The 14607-nt window shown below is 39.1% G+C and overlaps 2 protein-coding genes across 2 annotated transcripts in view; both read left to right on the top strand.

Moving 5' to 3' along the window:
* Positions 1 to 3542, top strand: part of LOC118587557 (von Willebrand factor A domain-containing protein 5A-like) — a 32060-nt gene extending 28518 nt beyond the window's left edge. The window contains exons 17-18 of the mRNA XM_036193590.1: positions 2862 to 2988; positions 3463 to 3542. Coding sequence (XP_036049483.1) covers positions 2862 to 2988; positions 3463 to 3542 — 207 coding nt within the window. The remainder of the gene's footprint in view (positions 1 to 2861; positions 2989 to 3462) is intronic.
* An 8909-nt stretch (positions 3543 to 12451) lies between these two features.
* On the top strand, positions 12452 to 13417 carry LOC118587811 (olfactory receptor 149). The gene has a single exon (XM_036193901.1). The coding sequence runs from the start codon at positions 12482 to 12484 to the stop codon at positions 13415 to 13417; it is 936 nt and encodes a 311-aa protein (XP_036049794.1). The 5' UTR covers positions 12452 to 12481.
* Positions 13418 to 14607: the final 1190 nt, after the last annotated feature.

Raw genomic sequence — 14607 nt, 5'->3', positions numbered from 1 at the left:
CTTAAAGTTCTTGCCATATAGGTCCTTTACATACATAGTTAGGGTAACCCCAAGGTATTTTATATCATTTGTGGCTATTGTAAAGGGTGATGTATCTCTGATTTCCTTCTCAGCCTGTTTGTCTATTGAATAGGAGTGCTACTGGTTTTTTGAGTTGATCTTATATCCTGCTATGTTGCTGAAGATGTTTATAAGCTGTATCAGTTCCTTGATTGGATATTTGGGGTCACTCATGTATACTATCATATCATCTGCAAATAGGGAAAGCTTGAATTCTTCCTTTCCAATTTGTATCCCCTTAATCTCCTAATGTTGTCTTATATCTCTGGCAAGAACTTAAAGTACTATATTGAATAAGTATGAGGAGAGGGGCCAGCCTTGCCTTGTTCCCAATTTTAGTGGTATTGCTTTGAGTTTCTCAACATTTAATTTGGTGTTGACTGTTGGCTTGTTGTAAATTGCCTTAATTATGTTTAGGTATGTTCCCTGTATTCCTGATTGCTCCAAGACCTTTATCAGGAAGTGGTGTTGGATTTTGTCAAATGCCTATTCTGCATCTAGTGAGATTATCATGTTTTTTTTTCTTTGAGTTTGTTTATATGGTATCTTACATTGATGGACTTTCATATGTTGAGCCACCCTTGCATCCCTGGGATGAAGTTTACTTGGTCATGGTGGATATTTGTTTTGATGTGTTCTTGGAGTCTGTTTGCCAGTATTTTATTGAGTATTTTTGCATCAATGTTCATGAGGGAGATTGGTCTGTAGTTCTCTTTCTTTGTTGCATCTTTGTTTGGTTTAGGAATCAGGGTAATTGTAGCCTCGTAGAAGGAGTTTGGTAATATACCTTTTGCTTCTATTGTGTGGAACAATTTAAAGAGTATTGGTATTAAGTCTTCTTTGAAGATCTGGTAGAATTCTGCACTGAAACCATGTGGTCCTGGGCTTTTTTTTTTTTTTTTTTTTTGGTTGGGAGACTTTTAATGACTGATTCTATTTCCTTAAGGGTTGACCCCTCCTGTTCTCTCTCATTCTCATCCCCATCTGCCTCTATTCCACCCATTAAATAATCTATTCTATTTCCTCTTCCCAGGGTGATTCAAGTGCACCCGCCCTCCTTAAGTCTTCCTTGTTACTTAGCTTCTCTGGGTGTGTGGATTAGAACATATTTATTCTTTACTTTGTACCTAATATCCACTTTTGAGTAAGTACATACCATGTTTTTCTGGGTCTGGGTTACATCACTAAGGATGACTGTTTTTTTTTTTTTCAAATTCCATCCTTTTGCGGGCAAATTTCTTGATGTCATTATTTTTAACAGCTAAGTAATACTCCATTGTGTAAGTGTACCACATTTTCTTAATCCATTCTTTCATTGAGGGACTTCTATGTTATTTCTAGTTTCTGGCTATTATGAATAAAAACTGCTATGAATATAGTTGAGCAAGTGCCCTTGTGGTACGATTGAGCATCCTCTCAGGTAGAAGTAATAGGTCTTCAGGTAGATCAATTCCCAGTTTTCTGAATAATCGCCATATTTACTTCTATAGTGGCTGTACAAGTTTGCACCCCCACCAGCAATGGAGGAGTGTTACCCTTGCTCCACATCCTTTCCAGTATGAGCTGACATTTGTGTTTTTTATCTTAGTCATTCTGACAGGTGTAAGATGGATTCTCAGAGTTGTTTTGATTTGCTTTTCCCTGATGACTGAGGATGTTGAACATTTCTTTTAGTGTTTCTTAGCCATTTGAGATTCCTCTATTTGGAATTCTCTGTTCAGAACTGTACTCATTTTTAAATGGATTATTTGGTTTGTTGGAGTCTAGTTTCTTGAGTTCTTTACATATTTTGGAGATCAGCCCTGTGTCTGATGTAGGGTTGATGAAGATCTTTACCCATTCTGTAGACTGCCATTTTGTGCTATTGACAGTGTCCTTTACCTTATACAAGCTTTTTAGGTTCCTGATGTCCCATTTATTAATTGTCAGTGATTAGTGTTCTGTTCAGGAAGTTTTTTCCTGTGCCAATGTCTTTAAGAACATGTTGGTGTTGATGGTCCTACTGCAACAGGGGAACCTTTTGAAATCTGTGGCCTGTGTTACCACTGAAGGCCATGTGGACATACATGGTCTGTGCTGCCACCTGAAGCCATGTTGATATCATTTGCAGGGGTGCCTCAGGGACCATATTGGGAACTGTGGCCTATCTTTCCCTGAGGCCATGTTGATGTCTATATTTTATACTGAAGTCTTCAGTACAGGCTATGCTGAAGTCTATGGCACCTGCTAAAGTCTGAGGCCATGTTGGTGGTCTGTGCTGTCACACACACACAAAAAATGTGGAAATCCATGCTCCAGCTGACTGTAAAGGTCAAGAGAGCTCCTTTTGTGTCTATTAAGTGGACTAATTCCAACATCCATCATTTCTAGAGTACTAACTTTGGAAAAATCTTCTCACTTTTGTATTACTTGTGTTTATGTTTGGAAATGTGCTATTGATTTTTCCTTATGTATTTTTATAGGCAATTGAGGATACAAAGAAAAAATTCATGAACATAATACTTCAAAAAAATCAAATATAAAATTTCTTCTCTTAGTACAGTCTAATTAGCCATGTACTGTGTATATGGGTTGTTTTGTGGAATATGATGATGGCTACACTGGACTTACATCTTAAGTCCATTTCTACGTGGTACTGGAATGTTTTCTCAAGTCAGTATGTATGGTAAGGATGGGCCAGGGAATTCCATGTAGCATCAGATTAAGGAATGATGAGGAAGGAGATAGTGAATCTCTCTGCTTCCTCTTGAGTGGCATCCTGCCCTGCATGAGCACCATGGAAGTTTCTGTCTGTTTTGCAGGATGGGGACCCCTCTGCCTGGGCCACAGTATTGGCTATACTCTGGCTACATGCCAATGGCAAGGACATGAAATATGAGTGGGAGCTTCTGGAAAGGAAGGCAGTGACCTGGCTTCATGACCATGCAGGTAGAAGCACAGCCCCATCCACCCCTTTCCCTCTTTCCCAGATATGTTTCAGGAGCTATGCCTATATGTGTAGCAGAAGGTGAGTACTAGAGAGTTGCCATAGCTGCCCCTACCATGTTATCTGCTCCTTTAGCTAATCCTTCCTTTTCAGGAGTATGATGAAATACGTACTTGGTGGTTGGGACAAGCTAAGCAGAGGGAAGGAACATAGATGTGGGTGCTTAGCTGAGTAAGACTAGCCCTAGACATGTAGCTGGTACTCCTGTAGGGTTATTGTGTCCTTGCTGCCATGTTCCTGTGGACAGCAAGACTAAAGGAAAATCAGAACAAGGAAGGAGGGGGAGCCTGGGTACTGCAGGAAGCTAAATCAGGGCTGAAGGGGATGAGAGGAATAATTGAGGAAGGCTCAGGAAAAAGCCTCCCTCTCCTCCCAATCCTTCAGTCTGACTCTTGTGTCCTGTCCCCTCTTCACAGGCTCCTCCATCCCCATGCTTGTGCAAGCTGCCAATAGTCTCCTGAAATTACCTGTGACTCCTGCTGTGTTTGGCCTGTGAGGATGCTACTCATGAAGCAAGAATGTTTCCTGGCTACGACAGAATCCCAGACTTTCGCCTTGGCTGAGATAGCTTTTGGGTTCCATCTTTACCTTTTTCTTTCTTTCATAACAATAATGGATATCTCCACAACCTTGCTTAACTTGTCTAGGTCCCTTTGGATCTAATCTTCTGCCCCCATCATTTCCTCTGTGAGAAGTTGTCATGGTCCCCTAACATGGTTTCTGCATTGTGACTTTTATTTTATTCATATGCAGAATGACACTTGAAGTTTCCCAGAGAAATCACAATAAAGTGGGTGACATGGAATCTCGAGTCAGCACTGTAGCATTGATCCTGGGCCTGAATTAATAATCTGCATTATCGTTATCTGCTCAGTTTTGTTCTTACATGATTTTCACGATCATAATAGTGACATTTATGTTCATAAGAGCAGGAATTGGATGAAATTTGAAAATCAACATCAATATAACAAAGAGAGAGACAAAAGCCATACATTGCCCATTTCAGAACTGCTATGGAGATCTTGAATTGATTCTGTTTATATATTTAACTCTATTACATGTCTTTATTTCCATTTCCTAAGTACCTTGGTTTAACTAATACTAGGAGATTTATGTTTCTGCTTCATTCATCTCTAAACACCTTGTGAGATGGCTGCAAGTTCTCAGACCTGACCTGTGCTATGAGGTTCCTAGCCAGGCTCAACACAAGTGTTAAAGAACAGCTAGAATTAAAAATAAAGAAGATCAGTTAGAATTTAAAATGATCATGTCAATCAATGCTCTTTCTTTTTTATTTTTTGTCACTATGACAAAATACTTTAGAAAATTAACTCAAGGGACAAAAAGATTTTGGATGGGGATGACCCAGTGGGTAAACTGCAAGCCTGAGGACCCCAGTTCGGATCCTCAGAGTCTGTATGATAAGATGGAAGTGGTAGAGCTGCCTCTAACCCCAGTATTTACAGACACAGAGAGAAGATCCAAGGAGCTCACTGGCCAGTCCATCTGGACAATGGGTGATCTCCAAGCTCAGTGAGAAACTGTCTCCCAAGTAAGTGGACAGTAATAGACGGAGACCCCCATTCTTTCCTGAGCAGTTATCTATGGTATCTATACTGTAGATTCTAAATGAATGGAGAGGCCTTGCTGAAAGTCATGCCTGAGTTCCTGATCCAAATGTTCCCTGTAGACAATCTACAGGAAAGAGCTTCCAGTGTCTCCACTGTTGGCTTTTTTATATCATGGTAACCCTGGTAAACAATAGGTTTTTTTTTTTTTTTTTCCTTTTTTGGTAGTTGTTCTCAGATGTCCAATGTTTTTAGTACCCTTAGCTGTTTGAAGTTCTTCCTCATTCTTTGTCTCATCCCCAGGGAAATAGCCTGCTCTTGGACAAGGAGGACTGGAGACAAACAGTGTCAACTCTGAGACGAGGGCAACCCATCTTGTTCTTAGAGTCTCCTCTCAGCAAGCACAAACAGCACATGACAATTTACCAATATAATTTATACTGTAATATCCAGTGTCCACTCTTGACTTGTAAACATGCCCTCCCACCCCCGACACACACATACACAAAGAAAATGGAAAGATTGATTTGGGTGAGTTGATTGATTGGTTTCAGGCTGCTAGAAGCAAAAATATTAGAGTACCAACTGAGATTTCTAAGTTCTTCTGCTAGAGAATAAATTGGATCAGGGATAGATGAATTGTGATAGAAATAACGGCAGTTTGTTTAAACAAACAAACAAATAAATAAAGACAAGAGGCGCTTCGGGGGTAGAAGTAGGCTAGTTAGCTGAAAAAAGGCAGCTGCTCAGTAGGTATAAGACACAGGTTAGTTCCAAATCTGTATAAAATGTTTACATAGCTCCAGCAATCTCCAATGCATATTGTATCCCTTGTATATTGCCTTGGTAAGAAATGATTTCTAGTCTTTCTGCTAAGTGGCATCTTTAATAGGTGAATATTCCTGCCACTTTTCCCAACTTCACGCTTCTGCCTCAACTTTCCACTGAGAGCTGTGGCCCAAGACATCTTTGGAGAGTTTAAGGGTGATGATCAAGTTTTCTGTTACTTATGTATTGATGCAGGGTGATTCCCCTGCCACAAAACCCTCTCTCTAGTTCATCTATGGTGGAGAGAAGAGGATTTGGATTTTCTGTATAAGGACTTGCCTAAGATCCTTGTATCACAAAGAGCTTAATTTGAAATTGCCAGGTGACCTATAAGATAAAGATTAACAGATTAAAGATGTGAACTCTAAACCAAAGAAACATGATTACACCAATTAATGACTCCCTGACAACAAAATGGCGAGAACCAATAAATTAATGTCATGTTTGTCCCAGGAGATCCCATATTATGTACCTTGAGCACAAAACATAACCCTCCACATATGCTGGTGCAAACAGCCCTTATTAAACTCAGTGGATCACATAAAAAATGTGACATAAAAGTAGGAAGAAGGGGACTGCTGGGAAGAAGAGTTTCATCAAGAATGGAGTAAGCAAGGGAGGAAGTGAGAATGACCAAATCCATTGTGTGCTGTATTAAATTGTCATTGAATAACAAAGACTATAGTCATATTCACGTGAATGATTCTGAGGTGAAATTCCATGGTGAAATAGATTAAAAGGGAGATAATATTAGGTTGTAAGCATTAAGTAGCAAGAATGTCCCCCCAAAAGAAACAAAGAGCACAAAATATAAACTAAGTTTATGAACTCTAACATCTTAAATAATGGAATTTATCGTTGTGTTATAGTTGACTTGTCTGTGATTATCTTGTGTGTTTGTTGGTAGCCCCGGACTAAGAGTTTTGGAGTTGGTTGTGGTGGTGCATGCTGGTAGGATTTGCTGAAGGAGGCAAAGGCAGGAGGATCACAAGTTTGAGGCCAGCCTGGGCTACACATTTTAAAAGTTGGGCAGTGGTGGCGCATGCCTTTGATCCCAGCACTCAGGAGGCAGAGCCAGGCGGATCTCTGTGAGTTTGAGGCCAGCCTGATCTACAGAGCGAGATTCAGGACAGGTATCAAAATTACACAGAGAAACCCTGTCTTGGGAAAAAAAAAAAAAAAGAGTTTTGTAGGCTGGTCTATAAGCTCCGAGTCATGGTGTCATTTTCTCTCCCTTTCTTTAGCCTAGTTTTTGGTTGTTGAAGTTGTTATTGATCAGTATTACTGCAGGTCAGTGTAGGGTTTTGCTCTGCTTTCCTTCTTGTGCTTGAGGCAAGGCTGATGCCTGTAACTGAGCTACGTCCCCTTTACTCTTAAGGTCAATTGTGGCTGCCTAGTGTTACTCACTCTACTTCTAGAAGCTAGGCCATCACCTGGGATGGGTCAGTGTCTAGTGAACAATGTTGCTTCCCAGAAGCATTGAAGTATTTCCCTCTATTACCCCCTACCATTCTTAGGAATTTACCATGAGTAAAGTCCAATTTCTGGGGTCAATATGGCCTCTCTGATCAAGAAGACTGATGACTTCTCAAAGTTTAAGGCTACTTTTGAAGATGTCGTCATCTTTCCCTGGAATCTAGTTGATGCGACTTCCAAAACATTGGCTGTGACATTGGACCCTCATTGGTTTTGGCTATCATATGTGATTGCTGAATGTGCGGAAAGTCAGATACACCAGAATTGAATAATGAAGTGTGGTTTAAGAAATTTAGCTGTTGTGGGGAAAGATGGCTCAGAGGTTAAGAGCACTGGCTGCTGGCTACTGGCTGCTTGTCCAGAGGTCCTGAGTTCAATTCCCAGCAACCCACATGGAGATTCAGAGCTATCCATAATGAGATATGATGCCCCTCTTCTGGTGAGTAGGCATACAAGCAGACAGAACACTGTATACATAATAAATAAATAAGTCTTAAAAATTAGCTGTTATATAATACTTAGCTGAAACTCAGCAAGGATAAATTGTTAGATGGTCCTTGACTCTGTCAAGACTACGTTTCCTAACTAGAAACTCAGTGGAGACTATAACCAATTATTTTGAAAAAAACAGAAAAATCTTTGTTCTTTAAGCAGATTTTTATAAACACACTATTTTAAAGTATTAACTTCCACAAACATTTTTTTTTTGTGACATACCTTAACTTTCTGGTTGTGTCCTAAATCTCCATTTCCATTTTGGAACAAACTTTTGCCATAGAAGAAAATCTCACTGTAAAATCCTTTCTAAAATCTAAAATCATTTCTTTTACTTTTTAACTTTTGATGTGTATAGATGATTTTTAAAATGATGAGATAAATGATGTAGCTGAGTCTTAATACAAAACGCAGTCAAATTAAGGGACAGCATTGCAGATGAACTGATAATATAAGAATTGAAGTGTTTTCTACTGTACAAATAATATTGGAAGACCATGTTTCCCATTTTGGAACATCTGTTTACAATGAAATCATCATCATAATTTCATGTTTAGATGATGAATAGAGTTGATAAACTAATTGCTCCCTCAGAGCTGTCCCTGAACTCCAAACAGGGCCTAAGAGGTTCTTCAAATCATTTTGAGGTAGCAATCCAGGAAGAGAGTGTTCTAGTCTTGATTACATAAACCTCATGAGACATGATCCCGTAAGTGGGCACAGAAGCTCTCGGTGGAGCACACTGCTCTGGTCATAAAAGGAAATGCAAGTTCTAGCTATTGCACTTTGGAAAACTGGGTTCATGTTTCCAGGTCTACAGAACTATTTGAATTTTTATCAGGGTTTCACTATCAGCCGTTGGTCCTCACACACTGACAGACAGCACACAGGACTTCCTGATCCTTTGGGAATGCATTTCCCTGAAATCAATAGGAAAATCCAGTGAGCCTATGGAATCACAGAACATCATGATATCTGAGCATAAACAAAGACTGGAACCTTTGAAGGTCTTTGCTTAGCTGTGGGAGATGTAGAGGGCTCACAGGAATTGGAGTTGCTCAGACCACTTATAAAAGTAAGTGCCCTCTACCCTCTCCTCATAATGTTACTGTGACTTTCCTTGCTTTTTAAAATTTTCTTAGTAGAATGTGTTGACCCATGTTAAACTGGCTCCTATCTTTAGATACGTTCTTTTAAACAGCTCTTATCTAGCCTATCTGGAATCTTTATGAGGAATATAACTGTATAGATCAAAAGTTTCAGTGTTGGAGCTGATATCAATATAGAATGTGTGAAAGGAAGAAAATATATGCTGTGTGATTTCTAAAATGAAATAAAATTTCAATTCAAATGTAAAATTAAAATTGAAAATTGATGTCTCAGCCAGTAAAGGCACCTTCCTGATCACCTGAATTCAATCCCTGGACACAAGAGAGAGAGAGAGAGGTGACTCCAGTAATTGTCCTTTGACCGCCACATGGGTACCATGGCATATGCAGGTACATGCACACACAACCACACATGTCTACACACACACACACACACACACACACACACACACACACATTGCATGCACACAAAATTTAAAAACAACCTCGCTGAAATGACTGGAGAAGAATGAGACATGAAATCTTCCCCCATTTTTGTATAAAGTACCCATAAAGAGTCCTCCACGAAGGGCTTCATTTCCCAGCAATAGAAGAGGCTTTCCCAGGAAGCAGAGGCAGAAAGAGAAAAGATCCTACTAAAGATTACAAGCGCAGACGTGGAATAAAGCAAGAAAAGTGTTTTTCTTGATTGTTTGAATGTCAACTTTCTATCTGCAGATGTGATTTCTGATAGAAATAAAAACTTACAAATAAGTATTTTAAAAAAGAATCAAGTTTTTAGAATGACTCACCAGTCCTTTGAAACACAGAGAGTATCCACTAGATGGCCTGTACCTGTGTGTGCAATGCCATTGTTACTATCATTACTAATGGAGTAGTGAGTGGGAAGGCTTAGTCTCCTAAGGTGCCTACTCTGCTTTTTACTTACATAACCCCACTCTGTTGGTTCTGTTCCTTGACTTTATTTAACACAGGCTAATGTATTTTCCATTTCAACGCAATAGCTTACCTTTTATATGTAGCTTTCTTTTACCGCCCCCCCCCCTTTTTTGGTTAAAGCTTGAGTTGACCTAATTCCATCTAGAACACATAAAGGCTGAAAGAACTGGCACAGAAGCATCTGTCAGAGTTGGGGACCTCTCTCAGCACACTAGTTCTCAAGTATGCAGTGGGAATATATATGTATGTATAATGCATGTAACAATGAAAAAAGATGCTAGAATTTGAATTAGAGGAATAAGTTTAAGGGAGGGTTTTTGAGGGGAAAAGGGGAAGGGGGAAATGATGTAATTATATATAATCTCAAAAAATAAAAAATAATTAAAAAAACAATTGTTAACAGTGACGACACTGGCGACCAAGTTTGACCTTTGGATAGGATGAATATAGAGTAAGACAGAAACATATCCCATGCACTCTATTTAATTACTCTGTCTTGAATAGCAATTTAATAATTTCCATTTAAAAATGGATAAGAGTTTGGACATGATGATGTTTTCCTTTAATCTCAGCACTCAAGAGATGAGAGCAGAAGGATCTCTATGAGCCTGAAACTAAACTTATCTACATAAGAGTCAGGCCAGCTAGGGCTACCCAGAGAGATCCTGCTTCAATAGTATAGATAATAACAAAATTCTTTTACATATCTAACATGAAACAATTAGAAAATCTAGTATATATTCTGTCCTATATTTCTACCATCTTTCTCTAAAGATAGTAAATGGCATTGTGTGGACATCTGTGTCAAGGATCCAGTACATTACAATCCAATAATAGAATTTTAAAAAATTATTTTAAAAGATGATCTGAGCCTTGAGACCAAATGAATTGCCAGTGAGTTAAAGAGACTGTGTCTGACATATAATAGCTATACAAAGCAATTGGTTTAATAAATTAGAAACATGGGTGTCTTGGGATTCTATTTCTATTTATGGTTATGCATATTAAATAGATCTACTGAGCTTTCATAGTTGAATTTGTCAATACCATTTAATTGTTACTTATCTGGGCTCTTGTTTAGCATTATTTTATTTTTCTTGAAAAATCAAAGACCCAAGTTAGTAAAAAAAATTGTTTGTAAATAAGTGTAGAAAATCAGTGTTAATGGAAGATACTTAAGAACTAAATTATGCCCCATCCAGGGCACAGAGTCCCCTTCATAAATTCTTTCTGTCATTGACAAAAGAAAATAGGAATGGACACTGAGGAGAACTTTTAGGCCATTTATTGGAGAGAGAGAGAGAGAGAGAGAGAGAGAGAGAGAGAGAGAGAGAGAGTATTTGGGGCAAGGGAATAAAAAAAAAGGTTAACAAAAAGTCTCACTTTTCATTAAAGGAGAATTAAATGAAAAAGAAACCCAATAAAAAGGCAAGGTGAACAGACCAAGAGGGTAAGAATTGGGTGCTTAGGGCCTTTTTTCGTTATGATTTTTATTATAGGAGGTACAAAATTGCCTTCTTCCCAGGTTGGCATGGGCCTTGGTCAGGAAAGTAGTACTCATCCTTCTGGGTTACCTGAGAGAAATATTTAACACTAATATTCTCTAGTTTGAGTTTGTAGTTAGCCTTGAGCTATTTTGTGTGGCCCAGAGCTCAGGAAGTGCATATGATAGGAAGGAATAACTATATTTATTGCTGTCAGTTTTCTTCTATCTATGCTATCTTTTGTCAGGAATGAATAGCTAATTATGTTTTCTGTTATCAGTTTATACTTTAGATTTGTGGACACTGTACAGTCCCTGCCATAAGTTCATCTTTTAACTTCGCAATAAATTATTAGCCACATATGGCTATTTAATTCTTATTTAAAGGCTAATGCATGAAAATGAGTTACAAGCAGCTTGGGGATTTTTAGATGTTGTGTTTGAAATCCCTTTCCTTTTGAAGTTTTTAATTCTAATACCTTTATAGGAGATCAACAATGAATACCTTCTTTAATACAAGAGAGATCATACCTCAGAGGAGGTCCCTCTTGCCTGGTCTATACGTGAGAGGCAGCCACTCTCAATATTTGTAAAGAGAGTTTCTGACCATCAAGCATTCCTCTTATGAAGGGTATTATACCCTAACACAAAAATAACAGCGATAAAGAATAAACTGACACCAATAAATGTAGCTATTCCTTCCTATCAGATACACTTTCTTAGCTCTGGGCCACACAGAATAGCTCAGGGCTGACTACAAACTCAGTACCATAGTGTTACTGACCACTGATCATCCCAACTGTCTTAGAGGCAGTTGATGTACTGATGACCATACGCCTCAAAAGATGCTTGGGAAGCATCACCAAGGATGCTCTTTTCATTCCTTTTTGTCTTCCCTAGCATCTCTTGAAGTTGTAGCTTCATAAAGTTAAGGGAGACCTTACCTTAGGGTTTGGTAATAGTTTTGCTGGGAACTTTGAGACAGTTTATAAACTTTATTGTTGTGTAAGAATATATTCAGTAAGTGTGTCTTACACTTTGTAGATGACTATGGAACACATTGTGTAAATTATCTAAATTAGTGTAGCTAAGAAGAATCAAGGTCAGGATTCCTATTAAATGTCATGATTTCTCATACAATATTTTCTTACTGCTTTGTAGAGTATAATGAAGAGTTACAGCAGGTCACTTAAATATATTATCAAGATTCAACAGACATCTTCTCAGAATATAAACTCATGTACAGTTGTGTCTAAGGAGATTATTTGACTAGGTCTTTTAACTTCTGCTCTTGGAACAGAAGACAACCATTTATATTCATGAAGCATCTTTTCTAAAACCTGGGTAGACAAACTCTCAAATATGAATTTATAGTAACTGGTACTTTTACAGAGATCTTGTTTTTGCACATCAGAAGAACGTCATTTGCTGCTTCTCAAATCATACTCAAAGTACTTGTGAGAAACAGCTTCTTAATAGATATTGATGACCTGATTGCTGACTTTTAATCTTTGCAAGGTCAAACATTCTCAAAGCTATGAAGAACCTTTCAGTAGTGACTCAGTTTATCCTGCTTGGCATCCCACACACAGAGGGTCTGGAGACTACGCTCTTTGTCCTGTTTTTGTCTTTCTACATCTTCACTCTAGTGGGGAACCTGCTCATACTCCTCGCAATTGTCTTCTCCACTCGGCTTCACACTCCCATGTACTTCTTCCTGTGCCAGTTGTCTGTGTGTGACATATTTTTCCCTTCCGTGAGTTCTCCCAAGATGCTGTTCTATCTTTCAGGAAACAGCAGAGCCATCTCCTATGCAGGCTGTGTGTCCCAGCTCTTCTTCGATCATTTCCTGGGGGGTACAGAATGTTTCCTATACACAGTGATGGCCTATGACCGCTTTGTTGCCATATGCTACCCTCTACGCTACTCAATCATCATGAGCCATAGAGTATGTGCCTTTCTGGCTATGGGGACATCAGTTTTTGGCTGCATTCATTCAACATTTCTAACTTCTCTTACCTTCCAGTTGCCCTATTGTGGCCCCAAAGAGGTGAACTATTATTTCTGTGATATCCCTGTGGTGATGAAATTGGCTTGTGCAGACACATCAACCCTGGAGATGGTGGGATTCATCAGTGTGGGCCTCATGCCCCTCAGTTGCTTCTTCTTCATTCTCACCTCATACAGCTGTATAGTTCGCTCCATCCTCCAGATCCGCTCCACTGAAGGAAGACATAGAGCCTTCTCCACCTGCAGTGCCCACCTCACTGCCATCTTGCTCTTTTACATGCCAGTGATTTTCATCTATCTAAGGCCAACACCAAGCCCTTGGCTGGATGCAACTGTTCAGGTCCTGAACAACCTGGTCACCCCTATGCTAAACCCATTAATCTACAGCCTCAGGAATAAGGAGGTAAAATCATCACTGTGGACTGTCCTACGTCCACTGTGCTTCCTACCTGGACAGTTGTAAAGAAAGATCAGTAGTGAATACTTAGGTACCCTTCAGCTTAATGGAATAGATTTAATGAATACTCAAAACTACTTTGTATTTGAGAACATTATTATTACTATCTTAAATTAACACCGTTACTGAGACACAACAGCATCTAGAGAGCAAGTGGTGAGTGGAACCTCCAGGGCCAGTTGTCTGACTCACACCCTCCTGTATCCTCAAGTGAACAGTGAAGGCAGGTGAGAGTGGAACAGTGCTCCCATAGGCAGAACAATGTGAGCCTGCTGATTGTCCACCATTCATTTAATCCTGCTTTCTTTTCATTACTTTTTTTGCACTGTCATCAGACTCAGTGCTTCTAATTCCTTATTTTTATTGTCCTATCTCATGCCTCTTCACCTTATTTTTCTTCTCCCTAGTTCTTCTTCATATTTGGTGGAATGATATTCCCATAAAATATCTGCATTAACTATTTAATCAATTTATTTGCTCAAGGGCTGCAGAAGTTTGAGAGACGTGGTCTTTATTTTTCATTGATCCTGTTACATTGAACCAAAATGATATCACATAAAGAACGGGGCTTGAGAGAATGGTTGAGCAGGCCTTATGGTTGAATTCAAAGCACCACTGGACAATATCACTTACATTTTCTCCCTTTTCAGCTTACACCTACTTGGACATGGGTGTTGATTTTGGTTTACCTTCCAGCAATTTTTTAATTTTGTTTCCAGCTAAAATGAACTACAAATGAGAAATCTGCTCTTCAATTTAACAAGCTACTATTTTCATAACTGAAATTGTTAGCAACTTGATTACAGGCAGTGGGAATAAAGCAGCTGTGTTGCTGATTCTAACAATGGCAAAGAAGAGAGAAAAGCACTGGGAAGAGGTGTCAGAAGACAAAGGAGCACAGGGAGACAGTTCTCTTCTACACACTCCTGTCAGAACCAGAGGACAGCCACAGAACCCACCAGACTAATCTAGCAACCCTATCTCTACTTGAAGACACTGAAGCTACTTTGGCAAGAGTTCCTGGAAGGTAGACCAGCTTTTGCCTGGTCACTAATCTTAAGCTCCTTAACACTCTCTCTTAATTCTGTTTTCAAATACACAAGAGCCTAAAGTGGTTTCTGGAAATCTTGTCTTATTTGTTTAGTCCATGTCAAGCCATACTCAATGCTCTCAAGATCTGTGCTTCTATTTCTCGG

Source organism: Onychomys torridus, chromosome 7, assembly GCF_903995425.1.
Source record: "Onychomys torridus chromosome 7, mOncTor1.1, whole genome shotgun sequence".
Taxonomy (NCBI): Eukaryota; Metazoa; Chordata; class Mammalia; order Rodentia; family Cricetidae; genus Onychomys; species Onychomys torridus.
This window is presented reverse-complemented; position numbering and strand designations above follow the sequence as displayed.

Excerpts from the sequence above, each read along its gene's own strand:
- LOC118587811 (XM_036193901.1), top strand. The coding sequence starts at position 12,482 with ATGAAGAACCTTTCAGTAGTGACTCAGTTTATCCTGCTTGGCATCCCA.